The sequence below is a fragment of the Myotis yumanensis genome, unplaced genomic scaffold, assembly GCF_028538775.1.
Source record: "Myotis yumanensis isolate MYYU_CA2020_CCGP unplaced genomic scaffold, mMyoYum1.0.hap1 SCAF_7, whole genome shotgun sequence".
Lineage (NCBI taxonomy): Eukaryota > Metazoa > Chordata > Mammalia > Chiroptera > Vespertilionidae > Myotis > Myotis yumanensis.
In genome coordinates, this window is record NW_027223758.1 from 68739590 (window position 1) to 68759685 (window position 20096).

The following is a 20096-nucleotide window of genomic DNA, read 5'->3' on the forward strand; positions in this document are numbered from 1 at the left end:
GCTGAGACCTAGAAAATGAGTATGTATTCCTGTCTGCTGCTCAAGTAAAGGCATCAGGAAAAATGTTGACTAGTTATAGCTGAAAGGCCAGCATGGCAAGAGAGTGGTAAACTAGGGAGAGGGTGAGATGAAGTTGCGGAAGACAGGAGCCAAGACCACTCAGGATCTTATTAGCACTAGAGATTTTGGATTAAATCCTAAATACTGTGGGAAACCAGTAAAGGATTTTACATATTTAAATGATCACTAGAGTAGTCTGGAGAAAGACTAGAAGAGAGACAAGGGTAGACATGGGGAAACTAGAAGGCCTTTGCTGTGGTTTTAGGGAGAGATGATTATGGGTTGACCTTCAGTGATGCCAGTGGAAGTAAAGAAATGACAGAATTTCAGAGAAAGGACGAATGAAATTTGGAAATGTGATTGGAAGAGTGGATGACATCCAGTTTCCTGGCTTGAGTAACTGAGTAGGTAGGTGTGACATTTATTGAGATAGATAGGACTAGAGAAGCATATTTGTTGGGGAAGATTGAGTTCAGGGCAGGTTTTATGGAGGAGGTAATACTTAATGTGGGCCAAACAAAAATACATTGTTGTAAAAAGGTAAATACCAGACCTAGCCGGTTTTCCTCAGTGGATAGAGCATTGGCCTGAGGACTAAAGGGTCTCGGGTCAAGGGCACATGCCCAGGTTATGGGCTCGATTCCCAGTATGGGATGTGCAGGAGGCAGCCAATTAATGATTCTCTGTCATCGTTGATGTTTCTATCTCTCCCTCTCCCTTCCTCTCTGAAACCAATAAAAAAATTTATGAAAACAAAAGTAAATACCAGATCAAGATGAGTAATAGAAATAGTCAGTGCTCTAAGAGTTGAGCAGGAGATGATCAGCAATTTCTAGGGAGATTAATCAGATTTCTTCGAAGACATGGGACATGACTTTCCCTGTGAGGATTGGGTGATACTTGGATTAGTGCAGGAAAAATATTCCAGGTTGAAAAGCCAAAAGAACAGAAATATTGTGATAGATGTCATGTAAGTTAAGTCTTAAGAACAGCTTAAGTAAAACTGAGGAAGTTGAATTGGGAAATAGAGGAAAGGTAGCAGTTGGAAGGGGCCAGATATGTTAGGGAGGGTGGCCAGAAGTGCGATAGTGAAGCTGCAATTGGTAATAGGTTGTAATTTGGGTAGTTAATCTGGTCTTTATGTGTTGAGTGAATTGAAGTCTGGAAGGTTGGTTTTTGTTTTGTTTAGTTTTTGGAAATTTATTGGTGCCAGCATAAGGGTTTGGATTGAATTCATAAATACAGTGAAAGGGGAAAACAAACAGCATTGAAGTGACTTAATGGAGATAGGAAAGGAAGAATCAAAGTCAACTTTCAAGAATTTAAACCTTGGTAACTGGGAAGATTATTTTTGTCAAAAGTGAAAATGTCAGGAATGAGACTGAGTGGGTTGAATAAGAAGTTTATTAGATATGTTGAGGTTAAGTTTCCAGTGGAGTAGACAGGCTCCTGAAGAATATTGAATCAGAGCAGGCCAAACAAATCTGTGACTTCACACACTTTAAAAAACAAACCTTGGCAACAAAGGAACTAGATTCTTCATAAACTTCAAATTGAGAGAGACTACTACTCATTAACTATGTTGAGAAGACAGTGTGTTCTTATACTTTACTATGTGTATCATATTGTAATTTTTCTTTTTTTCCCATAATTTGATTATCCTGCTAGATATTTTAAGTGAAGTTTTCTGCACTTCCAGGACAACTCCTTTGATCACCATTACTTTGTATGAAATTGTGCATTTGCTCTTTTTTTCTTCGTGAGTCTTGCTCCTTACTGTGTCTCCCCAACTTTGTCCCCCTTTTAAAGTCTCTTTCAAACAGGTCTGGTAAGAGAAAATAGGTTCTTGGAGAAAGACACTTTTACCTTGAAAACCTATTGAGATTGAGATGCTAGTTGGCATGCATAAGGAATGCCGAATTACTACTTACTTCCTGAAGCCTGATAAGTACTATGACCTCAGTCAAAACCGTTGTCTTTGGGTCATACATTCTTTGTCCTGATCTTTTGAGATTGTAGACCCTATTAGTCTTTATTTGCTGAACAGATGGTGACTGTTCTTAAAATTTTAGTCATGTGCTCACTGTTTTGCTACTATGTTTTTTTGGGGGAAGTGGTTGGAGGGGATACTTCCTCAAATAAAGAGCTGAAGGGTTAGCTGCCTTCGATTTCTTTGTCTTAGCATCTTCTTGCTACCTCCCACAGAGATCCATATGGCTTTGGAGACAGTCGAGATTCAAGACGTGATCGATCCCCAATTCGAGGAAGTCCAAGGAGAGAGCCCAGGGATGGAAGAAATGGTCGTGATACCCGGGATAGCAGAGACATGCGAGACCCCCGAGACTTGCGGGACCACAGAGATAGAGATGTTCGGGATCACAGAGACAGCAGAAGTATGCGTGATGCTCGGGACATGAGGGATCTTAGAGACTTCCGTGATCTAAGAGACTCTAGGGATTTTCGAGATCACCGAGATCCCATGTATGACAGATACAGAGATATGAGAGACTCCCGAGATCCCATGTACAGGTACATGTACAGCTATTCTGCTTGGGGTTTTTTTTGGTAACAGTATTTTTTATGTGTGTTCTAAACTAATTGAAAGCTCTGAAGGGCATGATTTTATATTCCTATTGTCTATCAAATGGTAGATATGCTGCTCAGTAAATATTTTAGCAAATGAATTTTGGTCTCTCCCCATGGCCTATGAAAGGCAACATTGTGCAAATGGAAAAAAGATGAAGTGCAAATTGTTTTGGCAGTGCAAAAGCACAGGGCAGATACACTTCATTGGAAATGCACTTCATACCTACTAGGGTGGTTATAATTTATTTTTTAAAAACACACACAGAGCTCTAGCTGATTTGGCTCAGTGGATAGAGCGTGGGCCTGCAGACTAAAGGGTCTCCCGGGTTCAATTCCAGTCAAGGGCACATGCCTAGGTTGCTTGCAGACTCAATCCCATTAGGGGGCGTGCAGGAGTCAGTCAGTCAATGATTCTCATCATTGATGTTTCTATCTCTCCCTTTCCCTTCCTCTCTGAAATAAATAAAAATGTATTAAAACACACACACACCAAAAAAAAAAATAGCAGTTGCTGGTAAGGTGTGGAGAAATTGGAACAATATTTTACATTGTTGGTAAGAATGTAAAATAATGCGGCAACTATGGAAAACAGTTTGGAAGTTTCTCAAAAAGTTACAAATGTAGTACAATTACTATGATCAATTCCAGCCCTGACTATACCCAAAAGAATTGGAAAGAGGCAAACGGACACTTGTACATGAATGTGCACAGCAGCATTATTCACAGTAACTGAAAGATAGCTACAACCCAAAGTCCATCAGTAGATGGATAAAAAATGTGATGTATTCATGCAATAGAATAGTGTTCAGCCATAAAAAGGAAGATAATGCTGATACCTGCTGCAACATGGATGGACCTTAAAAACATGCTAAGTGGCCTGGCTGTTTTTCTCAGTGGTTAGAGCATCAACCCGAGCACCTATGGGTCTCTGATTCAATTCCCAATCAAGGGCATGTACCTCAGTTGTGGGTTTGATGCCTAGCTCTGGTCTGGGCACTTGTAGGAGGCAACCAATCGATGTTCTCTCTCCCCCGCCTCCTCTTTCCCTCCCTCTCTCTCTGAAAATCAATGGAAAAAATATCGTTGGGTGAGGATTTAAAAAAAAAAATTATGCTAAGTGAAATAAGCCAAACAGACACAAAAGACAAATGTCATATAATTCCATTTATATGAAGTGTCTAAAAGAGGCAAATTCATCTGCAGAAGTATCTTTTCATGCCCCATTCCCTTCTTTAATGGGTAGAGTTTCAGTTCAGAGTGTTCTGTTTAGAGTGATGAAAAATTATTTTGTGTGTGTGTGTGTGTGTGTGTATATATATATATATATATATGTATATATATATATATATATACACACACACATACATATATATATATATATATACACACATATACATACATACACACACATACACATGAAACAGTTCCTCAAAACTAGTATCAGTAATTATCACAGGCCCTGGCCAGTGTGGTGTAGCTCAGTGGTTAGGTTGGCCTGCACACCCAAGGGTTACAGCAGTGATTCCCAAAGTGGGCGCTACCGCCCGCTGGTGGGCGCTGCAGCGATCCAGGGGGGGCGGTGATGGCCACAGGTGCATTTGTTTTAACTTTTTTTGTACTACCTTTCTATTCTGAGTTCAGTAAATAGTTTCATAATTTCAAACTTCAATGTTTCTAATTTACACCTTTCTTTACTATATTTTACGAAAAAGGTAGAAACATTAATACATATATCTTTCTGTTTAATTGCTATTAAAATTTTTTAAAAATTAATTTCCAGGGGGCGCTGAGTAATATTTTTTCTGGAAAGGGGGCGGTAGGCCAAATAAGTTTGGGAACCACTGGGTTACAGGTTGCTTCCGGTCAAGATGGCACTACCTGGGTTGCAGGTTCAATCCCCAGTTCTAATCAGGCCAGTGCAAGAGACAATCAGTGTGTCTTTCTCACAGATGTCTTTTCCTCAGCCTCTCCCCCTTCTTTTTTCTCCTCTCCCTCCCTGCCTTCCACTCTAAAAACCAATGGAAAAATATCCTAAGGTGAAGATTAACAAAAATAATAACAATAATTACTACCAGTTATTTTGTGTTTGCTTTATGCCAGAGACTATGCTGAGAACTTTCTGTGAATCCAGTCATTTTGCAAGGCAGGTTGACTCATTTGCAGCCACAGAGGTAATAAGCAGTGAGTCCCAGATACAGGCATACCTCGTTTATTGTATTTTACAAATTGAAGGCAAGACCCTCTACCAGCAGAAAGGTTACAACTCACTTTATTGCCATACTTGCTTTATTGCAGTGGTCTTGAACTAAACCCACAATATTTTCCAGGTATGCCTGTACAAACCTCTTTGTCTAATCCCAAAGTCCTATGCCTTACTATGTTTATTTCCTCATAGGGGACTGGGTCTTGAAGAATTCTTTGTATCTGATCTTTTTCAGGATAGGACAGTTTTAATTTTGTGATAATTTCTTTAACTTTACAGGAGAGAGAGCTCTTATGACCGATACCTGCGAATGGATGACTATGGCAGGAGAAAGGATGACTCTTACTTTGACCGTTACAGGGATAGCTTTGATGGAAGAGGCCCTCCAGGCCCAGAAAGTCAGTCTCGTGCAAAAGGTAAAGTAGCAGAAATAGTTTATTCCTACTACTGATGGAATACTTGACCAAAAAAAGAGGAAACTAATAACCAACTGAAAGGGGGCAAATGATGTGGCTAAGGCTAAGCAGTTCACAAAAGGAAAAAATACAAATAGCCTATTGATATGTAGAGAACATTTTTAAATGCAAATTAGTATTATCTGGTTTAGTCATCTAAGAAGAAGAAAGAAATATGAAATTTCATCAATAAAAAATAAGATTGGAGCTAAAGAGGTTGCTTGCTTTTTGCCCATTGTACAAATAACTACAGTCTGCATTATCTGTGAAGCATGGGGTTTGTGGGCTTGTTTGTTTGTTTTATAATTTTTACCTAACAGCATCTCTTTAAAAAGACAGACCTGCTTTTTTAAAAGTGTGGTTTTCTCAATACATCTTTTAAAGGTTTTTAAATTGCTTCATATCTAGTTGAGTAATAGCACTAGGTGATTCACCCCGTGGGTGAATGAATCAATAAGAGCCTTTCTAGAGGACAGTGTGGCAGTGTGTACCAGATGAAGCATTAGAATGACCATGCCCTTAAATCCAACTATTTCAATGAATTTTTATCTTAAAAATAATACTAATGGTTATTTTTTTCCACACACACACACCACACGTCCACACACTCCCCTTTCACTCACTCACTCACACTCTCTCCCTCACTCCTAATGATTATTTTTAGGAGATAGTCTAGAACAGTGGTCGGCAAACTGCGGCTCTCGAGCCACATGCGGCTCTTTGGCCCCTTGAGTGTGGCCACGAAGTTTCAATCGCACTGTACGTGCGCGCCCGCACGTGGTATTTTGTGGAAGAGCCACACTCAAGGGGCCGCAGTTTGCCGACCACTGGTCTAGAAGATAGAGAGAGAGAGAGAGAAAGAGAGAGTGTGTGTGTATGTTTGTGTTACGATCTTTGCCTGCGGGAAGTTCAGGATTCAAAGTAAGGCCTGTGCCTTATTTTTATAGAAAAAATAAGCACAATTCATATTTTAGTTTTCCCTGGTGGTATCTTGCAGAGCGTTTGAAACGGGAAGAACGGCGTAGAGAAGAGCTTTATCGTCAATATTTTGAAGAAATCCAGAGACGCTTTGATGCTGAGAGGCCTGTTGATTGTTCTGTGATTGTGGTCAACAAGCAGACTAAGTAAGAACCCTTTGGATATTTCTCCTGAGTATGGGAAAGGGTCAGAATTGAAATTCAGGCTCCCTCTTGGCAGCTCTACCCACTGAGCGTGGCCTGTGTATTCTGGCATTGCTATGCTGTCTTAGCCAGAGTTCTTTCAATTGTAAGAGACAGAAAACTCATTACAAACTGGGTTGGGCCTCAAAGGGAAATTTTTAGTTTGCTTGGCTTGGAAGTTCAGGTATGGCCACATCCAGGGTCAAACCATGTTACCAATTTTGGGTCTCTGTGTTGCCTTCATTCTCAGACAGGCATTCTCCTTGGAAAGGCAGGATGGCACTGGCCCTAAACATGTATCTTCCTGGCTTAGCAAATGCAATGGAAAGAGAGCTTCTCCTTCCTAGTGCTTCCACCTAAAGTCCTGGAATTGTTTTTCATTAGACTAACCTGGCTCACTTTCCCATTGCTGGACTAGTCACTTTAGCCAGCAGTGCTGGGATGCCCTCACTGGCCAGGGCTAGGTCATATGCCCATCCATCCCTAGAGCTTAAGGTGACTTTGTCCTGTGGAGCCATGTGAACTGAGTTAGAGAGAGGTGCCTTCCCAAAGGAAAATCGAAGCGAAAATATATGCTGGTCATCCAAAGCAGTAGAGGCCCCCCTCCAAGGGACAACCCCAAATCCCCAGTACTTTGGGAGGCACGTCTCCGCATTTGTCAGCCAAGCATGAAGTCTTTTTTGTGAAGTGCCATGGCCTTGCAGAACTGTTAGGTGACCATGCTCGTCAATCCAGAGATCACAGCACTGTTCGACTCCACCTCTGCTTTACATTCTTTCCTTCAGGAGGCAGAGCGGAGAAGCAGAGGGGAGTATAGCGGCTTGCTGGCTTGGCAGTAGCTATGTGTTCTTTCCCTTGGTGGTTAGTAAATAACTTCATGTATTTCTAGCAGTTTGGGGTTAAAGAGCCAATTTCAAGGCAGAACCTAGGGAAATAGGTGTTGAGACACTAAGCAGCAGAAGAGTTCACAGGCTCTGGGCTGCCTTGTTTAGAAGAAGATGCTGCTTTAACTGTAGAAATGGGGTTTTTTTTTTTGTTTTTTTGTTTTGTTTGTTTGTTTGCTGTCATTTTCTAAGCACCTATTCTGTACTGCCCCCATGCTAGGCACTTTATGTAAAATATTTTTACTCTTCACAGTAATCATGGTACATGTGTATTCATTCAGGTTTTTTGTGTGTATGGCAGATGCTAGGTCCTGGAGCTATAATGGTAAACACACACAGCAGCCCCTTCTTCTTATGGAGCTTACACCCTAGTTGAGCAGATGTATTGGCGATAGGACCTATGAGGAGAAATACATCAAGGATCTAATTTAGATTGGAGAGAAGGTCAAGGAGATGACATAGGAGCTGAGCCATATCATTCCTGTTTTATTAGTAAAGAAACAGATTTGTAAGAGGTAAAGGGATCTGCTCAGAGCTTCACAACTTTGCATGTCAATGTTAGGGCTGGGATCCAAACCCGTCTTTCTAGATGAAAGTCTATGCTTTTCCCATGATCATGCAGCCTCCCCAAAGACAGGTCTGTTTAGGCAGTGAGACGGTATAAGGACTGCTGTGCTAGAGAATCAGGAGAAGGACCTGGCTACTAACTACTGTGCTGCCAGCAACTTCATATAGAACCATTCGGAGCCCGTGTAAAGAGGAGGAAATCTTCTAGGTCCTTGGAGTCTGAAGAGGCACTGGGGAGATCCTGGGTTGAACTCTCCTAAGTAGCACCCACAGCTGGCTGAAGTGCAGCAGTGTGCAGATGGTGAGGTGGGCGGGCAGTGCTCACCTGGATTTTGTTTGTTTCTACAGAGATTATGCTGAATCTGTGGGGCGGAAGGTACGAGACCTAGGCATGGTAGTGGACTTGATCTTCCTCAACACAGAGGTTTCGCTGTCACAAGCCCTGGAGGATGTTAGCAGGGGAGGGTCTCCTTTTGCTATTGTCATCACCCAGCAACACCAGATTCACCGCTCCTGTACGGTCAACATCATGTTTGGAACCCCACAAGGTACGGAGGCCCAAGTGGGTCAGAATTCCAGAGGTAGTCACTTGGTCCATTAATTCTTTCATGCGGAAATCAGAAGAACCAGAGTTGAGGCAAATGACTCATATTTTCAGCTCAAATATGGTAGGGCCCTTTGATGAGTGCACTGGTGGAGATTTACATGGTCATTTATTCGTCTGATATTCTTGTAGTGGATACAGTTCTATATAAGACATTATGTTTTTCCCTTAGGTATGTACAGGGGTGTGCTGGCAAATGTTCACCAACCAGTTCCGGGTGAGGAAATGAGGGCAGTATGGTCTGTAGCATTTGCTGATTTTTGTGGTGCAAATGCTCTGTGTCCTGGTTCAGACCACCCAAGTGAAGTCACTTGAGGGAGAATTGGGAAGAGATGCGCAGTCAGCTCTCGCCAGTGGGAAGAGCTGGTGCATACTACATGAGTGTGATAGAATCCTTGCCTTCACTAAACTTTCTAATGGGAGACAGTACAACAGGCAGTTGGGATGCTATTTGTAAGTGTGCTAAGCAGAGGGACTGTGAGAACGGAGAGGGCCTTGCCCTCCTAGAGGTCCAGGGGAGGTTCTTTGAAGTCCTTCCCTGAAGTGACTTTTAGTACTTTGCACCCAGAATATTGAGACTCAGCCAATTGATGCCCTACTCATTGTTCTTTCAACACAGACTTTTCTCTCTTCCCACTACCCACGAGATCTCTATTTGTCTGACTGGTTACCTCGTAACCATAAAATGCATAAGGCTCTCTTGTGTGTCATTTGTCTCTCTGAGGAATAGTCCTCAAGATATGTGAGTTCATTTATATAAAGTTTTGAGAAGTCTTCCCACCACCCTGTAAATTGTGTTGCCCAAGGAGAGGAGGTTACTTAGGGTCACAACTTGATCTTAATTCATTACCTTTGAACTTATGAATTCAAAAACAGCAGGCCAGCTCTGTCCCGAGAAGCACAGTGAGAGCCAGGCTTTACAGACGGGCTTTTTGACCCCCTGCAGCCGGCCCTCCATGGTTATTCCCCACGAAGTCTTTTTGAATCTGTGAGAGGCTATCATGTTTCTTTGATTTTTACTACAAGTCTGTGATCTTGGAATTCTGAAAAGAACCAGCTCTGTACGAAGAGGTGTATTCCCCACCAAAGAAATCCATTCACCTGTCTTCCCAGCTTCATCTCCTTCCCCTCCCTTCCCCATCCCAAGGCTTTTTGTTACTGGTTTTCTTGCTGGTTTGAGGTTAGGAAAGGCTTGGTAGACAGAGGTCAGGAGGTGGGCACTGAAATCTCTCTTGGGAGAAAATAACTCATGTCATTCCCTCCTGCAGAGCACCGCAACATGCCCCAGGCAGACGCCATGGTGCTGGTGGCCAGAAATTATGAGCGCTACAAGAATGAGTGCCGGGAAAAGGAACGCGAGGAGATTGCCAGACAGGCAGCCAAGATGGCCAATGAAGCCATTCTACAGGAAAGAGAGCGAGGAGGCCCCGATGAAGGAGTACGCGGGGGCCATCCTCCAGCCATCCAAAGCCTCATCAACCTGCTGGCAGACAACAGGTACCTCACTGCCGAAGAGACTGACAAGATCATCAACTACCTGCGAGAGAGGAAGGAGCGGCTTATGAGGAGCAGCACCGACTCTCTGCCTGGTGAGCTACGTGGCAGGGCCGAGGTGAAGTTCTGACTCTGCATTTCTCTAATTCCCAGGCTCTGTTGGGAGGGTGGGAGGCCCATGGCTTTTTGGGGTGGGTAAGGGAATGAGCCCACCCCTGTATTTGCCTCATGGGCCTTTATACTGATAAAATGATAACTTAATATTTGGGCACAGACTTCTGATCCCTGTAGTTAATCTGGTGATGAGTAGACTAGTATTACTGACTCCCTGGTAACCAAGGTGGATGCCCTTTTTTCTTTAATTAATTCTCTGGGGGAACTAGGCTGTCTTCTGGAGACAGCTCATACCAAGGAGTGGCCCCTTTGGGAAATTGATGTTATAGTCTATGTACTGTGTGATTGATGTGATCAGTGATTGTTGTTCTTCCCTGGGCTGCCAAGCCTCCTGCCCATGGAGGGTACTTTCAACCAGATGCCTCCTCCTTCTGTCTTGTAGGCCCGATTTCCCGCCAACCACTCGGGGCGACCTCGGGTGCCTCGCTGAAGACACAGCCAAGCTCCCAACCGCTCCAGAGCAGCCAAGTGCTCCCCTCTGCTACACCCACTCCAGCTGCGCCCCCCACCTCCCAGCAAGAGCTTCAGGCCAAAATCCTCAGCCTCTTCAATAGTGGCACGGTTGTGGCCAATAGCTCTGCATCTCCCTCAGTCGCTGCCGGAAACACCCAGAACCAGAATTTTTCCACAGCCGTAAACAGCCAGCCTCAGCAAAGATCACAGGCCTCTGGTAATCAGCCTCCAAACATTTTGGGACAGGCAGGATCTGCTCAGAACATGGGCCCCAGGCCTGGGGCTCCTTCCCAGGGCCTCTTTGTCCAGCCTTCCAGTCGCCTGGCACCTGCCAGCAACATAGCTAGCCAGAGGCCGGTACCTTCCACAGGTATCAACTTTGACAATCCAAGTGTACAGAAGGCTCTGGACACCCTGATCCAGAGTGGCACTGCTCTCTCGCACCTGGTTAGCCAAACCACAGCACAGGTGGGGCGGCCCCAGGCACCCATGGGATCTTACCAGAGGCATTACTGAGGCTCAATCTCAACTATTCCCAGCTCCCTCGTCCCGGCCGCCTCCCATCTATTGTGTTCTAAGTAGTTATTTGGAGGATGTTCTTTGAGCCTATCCAGGTCACATCAAACGTCATAAGTTTCTACCATCTGCTCTCTCTTCTGCCCAAGGCTGTTGCTTATTCCTTCCAGAGTCAGAGTTTGTACTGCATTTGGGGTTGTGTATTTTTGTTGTTGTTGTTTTTGTTTTTTTGTAGAAAATAAATATTTCTGGGGTCACTTGGGTGGCAGTATAGGTGTCTGGGCTCAGTTGATATTTTATGAGTTTCAAACATGAGTTTCTCTGGTCTCTCTGTCACCTGGATTTGGGGGGTGGGGAAGAAGAAACCAAGCCCCAATTGGCTGAGTTTGGAATGGCATTTTCATGTCAATAGCCTTTGTTTGTTTTCCAGCCTCACAGGCCCATCAGAGCTCCAGCTCCTATCTGCAGCTCCTGCCCAGGGTTACCTAGCAGACTAGGCTCAGCAGGCGTGGTGTCATTGTGCCCCACCCCTGTGTTGAGGGGTCTGCTCAAGGATGTATAATTTAGCTACTCGAGTTCAGGAGTGTCCATGGCAGCCACACAAACAATACAATCTTCTGCCTGACCCAGTATTGTTGGTTTTGGGTTTTCTCATTTTTCTCTTTTGCTCTCATTTCATTGGAGGATCTCCAGTGGACTGAACAATTCCAGTCACCAGCAGTTTAACACAAACTGTGAATCTGGGCCCCAACCATTCTTACCCCCTAACATTTCCATCAACCTCTCCTTCTCCAGGGGTAGTTTGATGGAATCAGTTCTGAGAAGGCAACTCTAGACTCTGGCATTGAACACCCATTTTTTCAGTGGTTTGAGTTTTGGGCTTAAAAATCAATCTCTTATTTTCTAAATAGCAGGAGGTAGGGACCATTTTGATGTCAGACTTTTGGTAGCTGGACATGGAGGATCTTGATACAGGTGGCTGTTCATAACTTTTGAGCCAGAGTGAAATTATTGGAGGGAGGACTTCTGGCTGCTGCTCTAAGTGGAGCCAAAGGAAGCTGCCCTCTCCCTAGGGATGGTGCTCATTAGAGCCCTGTGCATCACAGTCTCAAGTGTCCTCTGGCAGAGACGAGGGAGAACAGTGACTTCAGCTGAGTCCTGCCAGTGGCTAAGCAAACAATGGTTTAAAAAACTCAAGGTCCCCAGATGGCAGCATTTTATGTTCTGATCTGTTTGTGTTATATAGTGTTTTTCCCTTTTTGGAACTTGTGTTGTTGATAAGATAAGATGATTACTTTTTAATTAAAATGAAAAAGGAAATGTGTCGTCTTTTTGGAGTGTGACTACCTGCAGGACCTCTTGGGGGCATTCCCTCTGAGGGTTGGAACGTGAGGGTCCCTGGAAGCACTGACTAGTTTCAGTCTGCTGTGAGGCCTGCTCCTTCTTGTCCTCAACCTGTGCTCAGGCCTCAAAACCTCTTTTAACCCTAGCTTCTCGTCAGCTCACCTAGTTAGCAGCTTTAATAACAGTTCGGAGCAGAAGCCTGCTGGCTAATTATAATGATCTTACACATCCTTGTTTGAGGTAACTTTCTGTGTGTCAGCAGGCTTGTCCTCTTAGTCTAGGAAAGGAAAATAGGACCATGAGGAGGCCATTTCTGGCAACTGGCCAGTGGAGTGGGTTACTCTCCTGTTTTGATTTCATCTCAGTTGCCACCCTCTGTTCTGCCCATTATGCAGGGAGTTGGGAGAACCATAGAGTTACAGAATCTGTAGGAGCCTTCAAGAGCATTTAATAATAGCCGGCCCACCAGGAAACGGTGTGGGTGTGTGAAGTGACTGGCACAAGGCCTCCAGTGGGTTAGGGGCCAAAATACAGACAGCACTGAACCTGACTGATCCCTACTCACTAGCTCATGGGGTGATGTTCGTGCAGTGTTCTCTCTACTGGTCCCCCTTGAGGACAGGGCCTCAAAACTGTCAGTACACTGACGAAGCAACCAGACCTGGGGGCTCAGCCCATCCCTCCTCTCAGGGAAAGCCAGTGTTTCTGATAGTCTGGGGTCCTCCTGGATTACGCTGAGTAATCCTCTTCCCAACTACTAATTCTTCCCCTCATATGTCCAACCAGCACATCTCAGGCTGTGAAGGGTATAATAAAATTATTTTTATTGCATTTTGTGCAGACAGGAGTCTAAAAAATACAGTAAAAGCTGTAAAGCATTAAATGGGAGCATTCAACAGTAAAGGAAAGACCAACCCTCTCCTTTTCATATTGGCACAAAAAAACACAAGGTCAGTACTGAGGCAGAATGCGGAATACTGAAACACTGAAAATTAATGGCAGGCCTAATAATAGTAATAAATACTCTTGATTTGGTTTGCAATCTCTCCTATTTACAAGGGTTTTCAACTTCATTGCATTGCCCTGCACGTAGATCGTCTGAAAACAAAAGCAACACTAGTTATCACTACAAGGCTATTGAAATATTGCACTCAGAATAAAAGTCACTTGGACATGAAACATCTAGCTACAATGATTATAAAGATAATTTGATGAATGACATGATAACATTCATAACAAATATTGCACATGTAGCACAGAAAACTTGGGTTTTTGTTGTGGGATGTTTGTTTTCATCCATGGAAACTGCTCTTTGCCAACCTGACAGTCTGGGCCCAGATAATGCAACTTTGGTTCCCTAATTGGTGTTGATACAACCCCTCCCCCTTCTGCCCAGCCCACCACTTCAGCCCGACTGCTCAGGCCCTCACAAGGCTAGACCAAGTTGTGGTTCTCAGAGGTCTTGTGGAGGAAGGGGGCAGGGGAGCTGGTGTCTAATATCTCCAACTTTCTGATCACTACCTGGAAGAGTCTATCCAGCCCCTCATCAAGTCTCAGATGGGCCTTGGCCTGTCAGACATCCAGACCGACCTCCAGCCACACCTGACCCAGTCGGCCTGGCACCAGCTCCAGTTCTTTGCCTACAGCTCAAAGGAAAGGAGGTGGTGAGGTCAGGAGTACCTAGTAGCCCCAGCTCTGGGAGCTGGGCCGGATGTCTAGGTGTGAAGGTCAGGGCCCTGGCGCTGGAGGTACTGGACCCAGTCAGTCCCAGAGGGCACTGGAAGGAGCATGCAGTGCCTGTCCCCCTTAGAAATGTGCCCTGGGAGAAGGGAACCCGGCCAATGCGCCTTCTCTACGGGGCAGAAGTGCCAAGGACTGCAGTTGGAGGAGCCAAAGGCCTCGGGTCCTAGATGGAGGAGGGCAGACAGGCGCTAGGAACAAAGCACACCGGACGGCAGGCCCCGCGCAGCTAGAGGCCGCTGCCAAACAGCGAGGGCCCGCCCGGGACGCCCGGAAAGGCGGCTAGGTCCCCGAGGCTGGAGCTGCCGAATGGGATGGGGGAGGGGGGCGGACTTCAGGGGCAGCGCTGGGACCTCCCGGTGGGTACGCACCTACACCGAAATCGCCCCCTCCTCCCTCACCAGTCCCAGAAAGAAAACTCCGGGCAGGGAACGCCCTCCAGCTCCCAGATTTGTCTTTGGCGAGGAGCCATGGGATAGGGGAGCAGCCGACTGGAGAGGCGCCTGCTCCCAGCGAAGGCACCGGGACGGGGCTTCCTGGGTGGGGCGCGGCCTCTCCTCCTGCCCTGAGAAGCACCCCCTCCCCCAATCCTGGCCCCAGCTTGCATAAAAGCCGAGAAGAGGCTGCACGCGCCTCGGCAGCCGCAGTGGAAGCTCACGTCCGCGGGGAGGCGAATCCAAGAAGAGCTGGACGCTCGTCTCACCTCACCTCCGAAAGGAACCAGAGGGAAGGATCGGAAGCCAAGGGCGCGCGGACAGGGCGAGGCGCGAGCGGGGCGGGGTGTGGAGGGACCGGGACCAGGACTCCCGCCTGGGCCTAAAGCACTTTTGCTCGCAAGCGCTCGGATTCCAGGAAAAGCCAGCCCCCCGAGGCGCCGCCGCCGGGCAGCCCGGCAGGGGAGCTCGACGGTGGCGAGAGGAGTCCGTTGCGCTTCTAGTCACGGAATATGGGGACGTTAAAAACACACGCGATGTCTCCTGTACACTATGTATAGGCTCGGCGGCCCACGCTGGAGGCTCCGCCGGGAGGGGCTGCGGCGAAGGCTGAGCGTGGCCACCCCGCCCCGCGCCCGCCGCAGCCGGGAGCTGTGCCGGCGGAGGGCAGAGCCGGACCGACCCGGGCGGGGCGTGGGGAAAGGAGGGGCCACGCGGACGACCCGGGTCCTCCAAACCCCAGCTCCTCGCCGCGCCTCCTCCCGACCTTGATGGCAGCGTCTCCTCCGGCGGGCCGGGCCCGGCTTAGGAAGAGGGCAGCCAGCCGCCGCCGGGGAGGCGGAGCGGAGCGGCGCGCCCGCCGGGCTCTGCGCTCCACGTGGAGGCGGCCCCTCCGAGTCAGCCCCGACGGACGTGGCCTCCGGACTGCAGGCGGCGGGGAGAGGGCCAGGGCGCGGGCACGGGGGCTGTATGTAAACGGTGACGGTGGCGGGGGGCGCGGCGGGGGCTCCGGGCCGCGGGCCGGGCGCGCTCGGCCCGGGGGCAGGTCCCGGCTCTCAGGAGTAGATAGTGATGACTTCGCGGCCGCCGCCGCGGACCAGCATCACCCGATCCAGGTGCTCGGTGAGGACCTCGAGGAACTCCATGTCTGAGCGCCGGTCAAGGACAAAGACCCGACCCCGCGCCTCCTCCGGATGGAATTGGACACCGTGGGCCTCCGCCCTGACCGAGGTGCTGACCCTGAAGCAGGACCGGCTCTGTCTTCGTCCCAGGGCCAGGACCCAGGTTCCCTGACGTCCACCTCCCTCTTCCCCCCAGTTTAAAGTCCAGGATACAATTTTCATCACCGTTGCGGTTGCGGGGAGGCCCAGGCATGTTGAGCAACACAAGCTTGGCGTCCCGGGATTTCTTCACAATGACCTCGTTCAGCCGCACGGCCGTGTGCATGCGCCGCACGTTGGACTGGTTCCTGCGGGAGGGAGGTGGGAGGAGGGCACCCTGAGCCTGAAGAGGGGAGAGTTGGATCCAGGCCACTGGGCTGCTGGGCCCCAGTTCTTGCAACCGGGAACCACCAACCCCAGACCCCTCCAACCTGGGCTCTTCGGAGAGCCCAGAGGTCAGGGGCATGCGTTGAGGGGTCATGACATAGTGAGGAGAGTAGGGACTCTGGCCAACGCAGCAAAGAGAATAAAAAATTCTGAAGCACTTACAAGTTCTCCCACTCCCTTCAGGAAACACAAGAGAAGCAAAGAGGAAGAAAAGAGAGGGGTCAGACAAAGCAGGGGAGGCCCCGGACTTGAGCCACCATCACCCACCCTGACTGCGCCCTGGCCCTGCTCTCCCAGCCTTCACCTTCCCACTGCCCGCCCCTGGGAGTTCTGACCCTCAGCAATCAGGCCCGACCCCCGAGTCCTCAGATGGGGAAACCAAGACAAGGTGTGGGCTGGGTCTTCCAACTGCCAGCCCAGGACCCACGCTGCATGCTGCTCTGCCATGGGGAGCACAGACCCTGTGGGTTCACCCCAGCCCTTAGCCCCCAGGCCCGTACGGCTTCATGCTGAAGAAGTCCTTGATGCCCTCGGACGAGACAGGACTGGGGCCCTTATTCTTCTCTGCCACGGACTTGTCCTTGGTCCAGGTGAGATGCACCTTATCGGGATCTGCCTCTCCCTCCCCTTCAGGCTCCTCCCCCGGGGATGGTGTGCTGCTGGGGCAGCTGGGAGCACTCTGGTCATGGATCAGCTGCACCTGAGGGATGAACAAAGGGATAGCACATGACTCCTTTGGAGGCCAGAGGTTCTGCTCCCACTGGATGGGGCCAAACCACCCCAGTGGCATACCTCCTCTTCGGGCTTCTCCTCACTGTCACCGGCTGTCTCTTCTGGGAGGTTGAGGCGGAGCCGAGTGTTGGCTGGATTCTTTCTCCGGATTGAGCCACGAGATTCATCTGTGATGCTCTGGATCTAGGGAGCAACAAAGGTTGGTGCCAGCTCTGCTGTGAGTTACCACCACCCATGCCCTGCAAAGAGCTACCACCAGAGTTGATGTTCAGGCAGGGTGCACGCTTTCGGGGACTGTACCGGCGTTCGGGACCTGGGCCTGAAGGGCTCCACCATAGCACTGTGGTCAGTGTCAGCTCCGATTGGTCAGTGCACATGTACTATTTTTTTTAAATATATATTTCTTTATTGATTTCAGAGAGGAAGGGAGGAGAGAGAGATAGAAACATCAATGATGAGAGAGAATCATTGATCGGCTGCCTCCTGCACACCCCCTACTGGGGATGGAGCCCGCAACCCAGGCATGTGCCCTTGGTCGGAATCGAACCTGGAACCCTTCAGTCCACAGGCTGATGCTCTATCCACTGAGCCAAGCCCGCTAGGGCCGCATGTACTATTTTTACTATCACCCCTGGTTAACATTCTTGGGGGTTCATCCTTCCCAGCTCAAATGAGTACCCATCACTCATTCCCCTGAGGATCCTTCAACCACTATCTGAGAAATATATTATCCACACCTGGGAGACCCATCAACCATGGCCTGTCATCCTGGCCTATAGGATCTGCCACCCATTCCCCCGGCAATCTGTCACCTACCGCTGAGAGCTTTCCTGTCCCCAGCTCCTGGGTACCGTCTTTCATTTCCCCAAGTATCCTACTCCCTGGGGTGGGTCTAGTGGCCCCACATTACCCCCACCAGGAGATCTTACACCCATACCCCATACAGGCTTATCATCATTAACCCTGTGAACCCATCCACCACACTCTAAATATCCATCTGTTACCCGCTCTCTGAGGGGCTATCACATGACCCCTCACACTGGCAGCCTGTCCACCATCCATATTTAGGACCCACTATTCTCCCGTTGGCCCCAGACGTCACAGACAGAGAGCTAAGTCTGTCACCCATGCCACAGCCCCTCTACATCTTGGCTGAAAGGCTTGGTAGGTGCAGCTGCAGTGTGTAACTCCGATGCTGGGGAGCCCAGTGATGGGAGGGATAAGGGTGATGAGTAATGCTCTGAAGCATGCCAGCCCTGAGCCATCCAGACCTGTGCAGACCCAGAGCTGGCGCAGCTTGAGGCTCTGAGAGCCCATCCAGGGCAACCTCACCTCCCGCTCCCGCTCGTTCTTGGTTAAATGCATCTGTTTGAGGATCTGGGAACGCTGCTCCATCACCAAAGTCTTCTCGTAGGTGTAAGCGGAGATGTCGCTCTCATGCTGTGGGCAGTCAAGGTGGGGGCGGGTGGTGAGGGAAAAAAGCATGAGCTATAAGCTCAGGTACAAGGCCAAGGGACAGGAGGCGGCCCCCTTCCTTCTGCCAGCTTGGAGCTTCCCTATCAAATGACCTAATTTAACCAACAGTTGTGGGAGGCAAGAACGATGCTCTTTGAAGACAATGCAGCTTATTCCCTCCTCAGTCCAGCACAGGACCAGGCATGTGAACTGGTGAGTGAATGAATGAGTGGATTAATTAATTATCCAGGTGAATGGAAAAGGGGAAGAAATATAAAAGGAACAAAGGGATGAATGGATACACACGTGAATGGATGGATGGGTGAGTGAGTAAATGAATACATTAATGAATATATGGGTAGATGAATGAATACACAGAAGGATGGGTAGATAGATAAGTAAACTGAGAATGGATGGATGCGAGGCTGTATAGTGTAATCCTAGAGCCAGCCTGCCTGGGTTCAAATCCTGGCTCTGCCACTAGTGAGCATTTTTGGGCAAATTACATAACCTTTCTTTGCCTTGACTCCCTAATCCATAAAATGGAAATGCTGATGATTGTATCTGTTTCATTGGTTGCTATGAGAACCAATATATGTAAAGTACATTAAACTGTGCCTTACATATCATGAGCACTATTACACATGGCTCTTTTGCTTTCTTTCTTTCTTTCTTTCTTTCTTTCTTTCTTTCTTTCTTTCTTCTTTTTTGTTAATCCTCACCTGAGGATATCTTTCTGTTGATTTTTTTTTTGAGAGAGAGAGTGGAAGGGACGGGGAGAGAAACATCAATGTTAGAGAGACACATCAATTGGTTGCCTCCCATACTCGCCTGACTGGGCCTCCAAATGAAGGTACATGCCCTTGACCAGAATCCAACCCGTGACCCTTCAGTCTGTTCTATCTACTGAGCCAAACCAACTTGGGTGACATGGCTATTCTTTTTTTTTAAATATATTTTTATTGGTTTCAGAGAGGAAGGGAAGGAAAGAGAAATAGAAACACCAATGATGAGAATCATTGATCGGCTGCCTCCTGCAAGCTCCCCACTGGGGAACGAGCCTGCAACCTGGGTATGTGCCCTTGACCAGAATTGAACCTGAGACCCTTCAGTCCGCAGGCCAACGCTCTATCCACTGAGCCAAACCAGCTAGGGCTGACATGGATTTTCTTATAAAGAAGAGAGGGAGGGAGGGAGGAAAGGACTCTTGGATGAATATGTGAGAAGTCAAGCAGATGGGGGGAAGGAATCCAGCATCATAAGATGATTGTTGTTGGGGTTGCCCTACTGGTGCTGGGCCAAGAGGAAAGAGGGCCCAGGGGGTGGGACTCCAAAACTTCAGGGGTGACTCCTGGGGACTCACCATTTCCACCACCTCGACCTCTGCAGTGATACGTAAATGGTACAGAAATGTGGTCAGGTCCTTCTTCATCTGGATGCTATTGTCATCCATCTGGGCCACAGTGAAGATACGCATCTTACACTTCCGCCAGACCTGGAGGGGTGAAGGGGACCCAGAAAGGTCCAGCCCAGATGTAGTGAGGAGACCCAGGGCCAGAACCTAGAGAGGACCCTGTCCTCACCCTTCCCACCCACCTTGCCACACAGACATGCAGACCCGAATCGTTAGCTCAGCGACCACTCCCTACAAAAAGGCCCCTGCTTAGTGTGGGTCCCCAGTTCCTAAC

At 48.1% G+C, this 20096-nt stretch overlaps 2 protein-coding genes across 4 annotated transcripts in view; one reads left to right on the plus strand and one right to left on the minus strand.

Annotated features, from left to right (window-relative positions):
• Window positions 1-11427, plus strand: part of NCOA5 (nuclear receptor coactivator 5) — a 28076-nt gene extending 16649 nt beyond the window's left edge. Inside the window, exons 3-8 of one of the 2 annotated variants that reach the window (XM_070420827.1) lie at window positions 2266-2589; window positions 5129-5265; window positions 6302-6428; window positions 8264-8463; window positions 9788-10131; window positions 10570-10712. In XM_070420827.1, coding sequence (XP_070276928.1) covers window positions 2266-2589; window positions 5129-5265; window positions 6302-6428; window positions 8264-8463; window positions 9788-10131; window positions 10570-10617 — 1180 coding nt within the window. In that variant the 3' untranslated portion in view covers window positions 10618-10712. Of the gene's footprint in view, window positions 1-2265; window positions 2590-5128; window positions 5266-6301; window positions 6429-8263; window positions 8464-9787; window positions 10132-10569 lie in introns of both variants that reach the window. The other variant, XM_070420826.1, reaches the window with a different exon arrangement.
• Window positions 11428-13302: 1875 nt separating this feature from the next.
• The window catches only part of SLC12A5 (solute carrier family 12 member 5), a 38826-nt gene continuing 32032 nt past the window's right edge, over window positions 13303-20096 (minus strand). For both annotated transcript variants that reach the window (XM_070420824.1, XM_070420825.1), the window contains exons 20-26: window positions 19772-19903; window positions 18286-18393; window positions 17014-17136; window positions 16722-16921; window positions 16384-16398; window positions 16009-16142; window positions 13303-15821 (exon numbers count right to left, since the gene is read on the minus strand). In XM_070420824.1, the coding sequence (XP_070276925.1) occupies window positions 15730-15821; window positions 16009-16142; window positions 16384-16398; window positions 16722-16921; window positions 17014-17136; window positions 18286-18393; window positions 19772-19903 (804 nt within the window). In that variant the 3' untranslated portion in view covers window positions 13303-15729. The remainder of the gene's footprint in view (window positions 15822-16008; window positions 16143-16383; window positions 16399-16721; window positions 16922-17013; window positions 17137-18285; window positions 18394-19771; window positions 19904-20096) is intronic.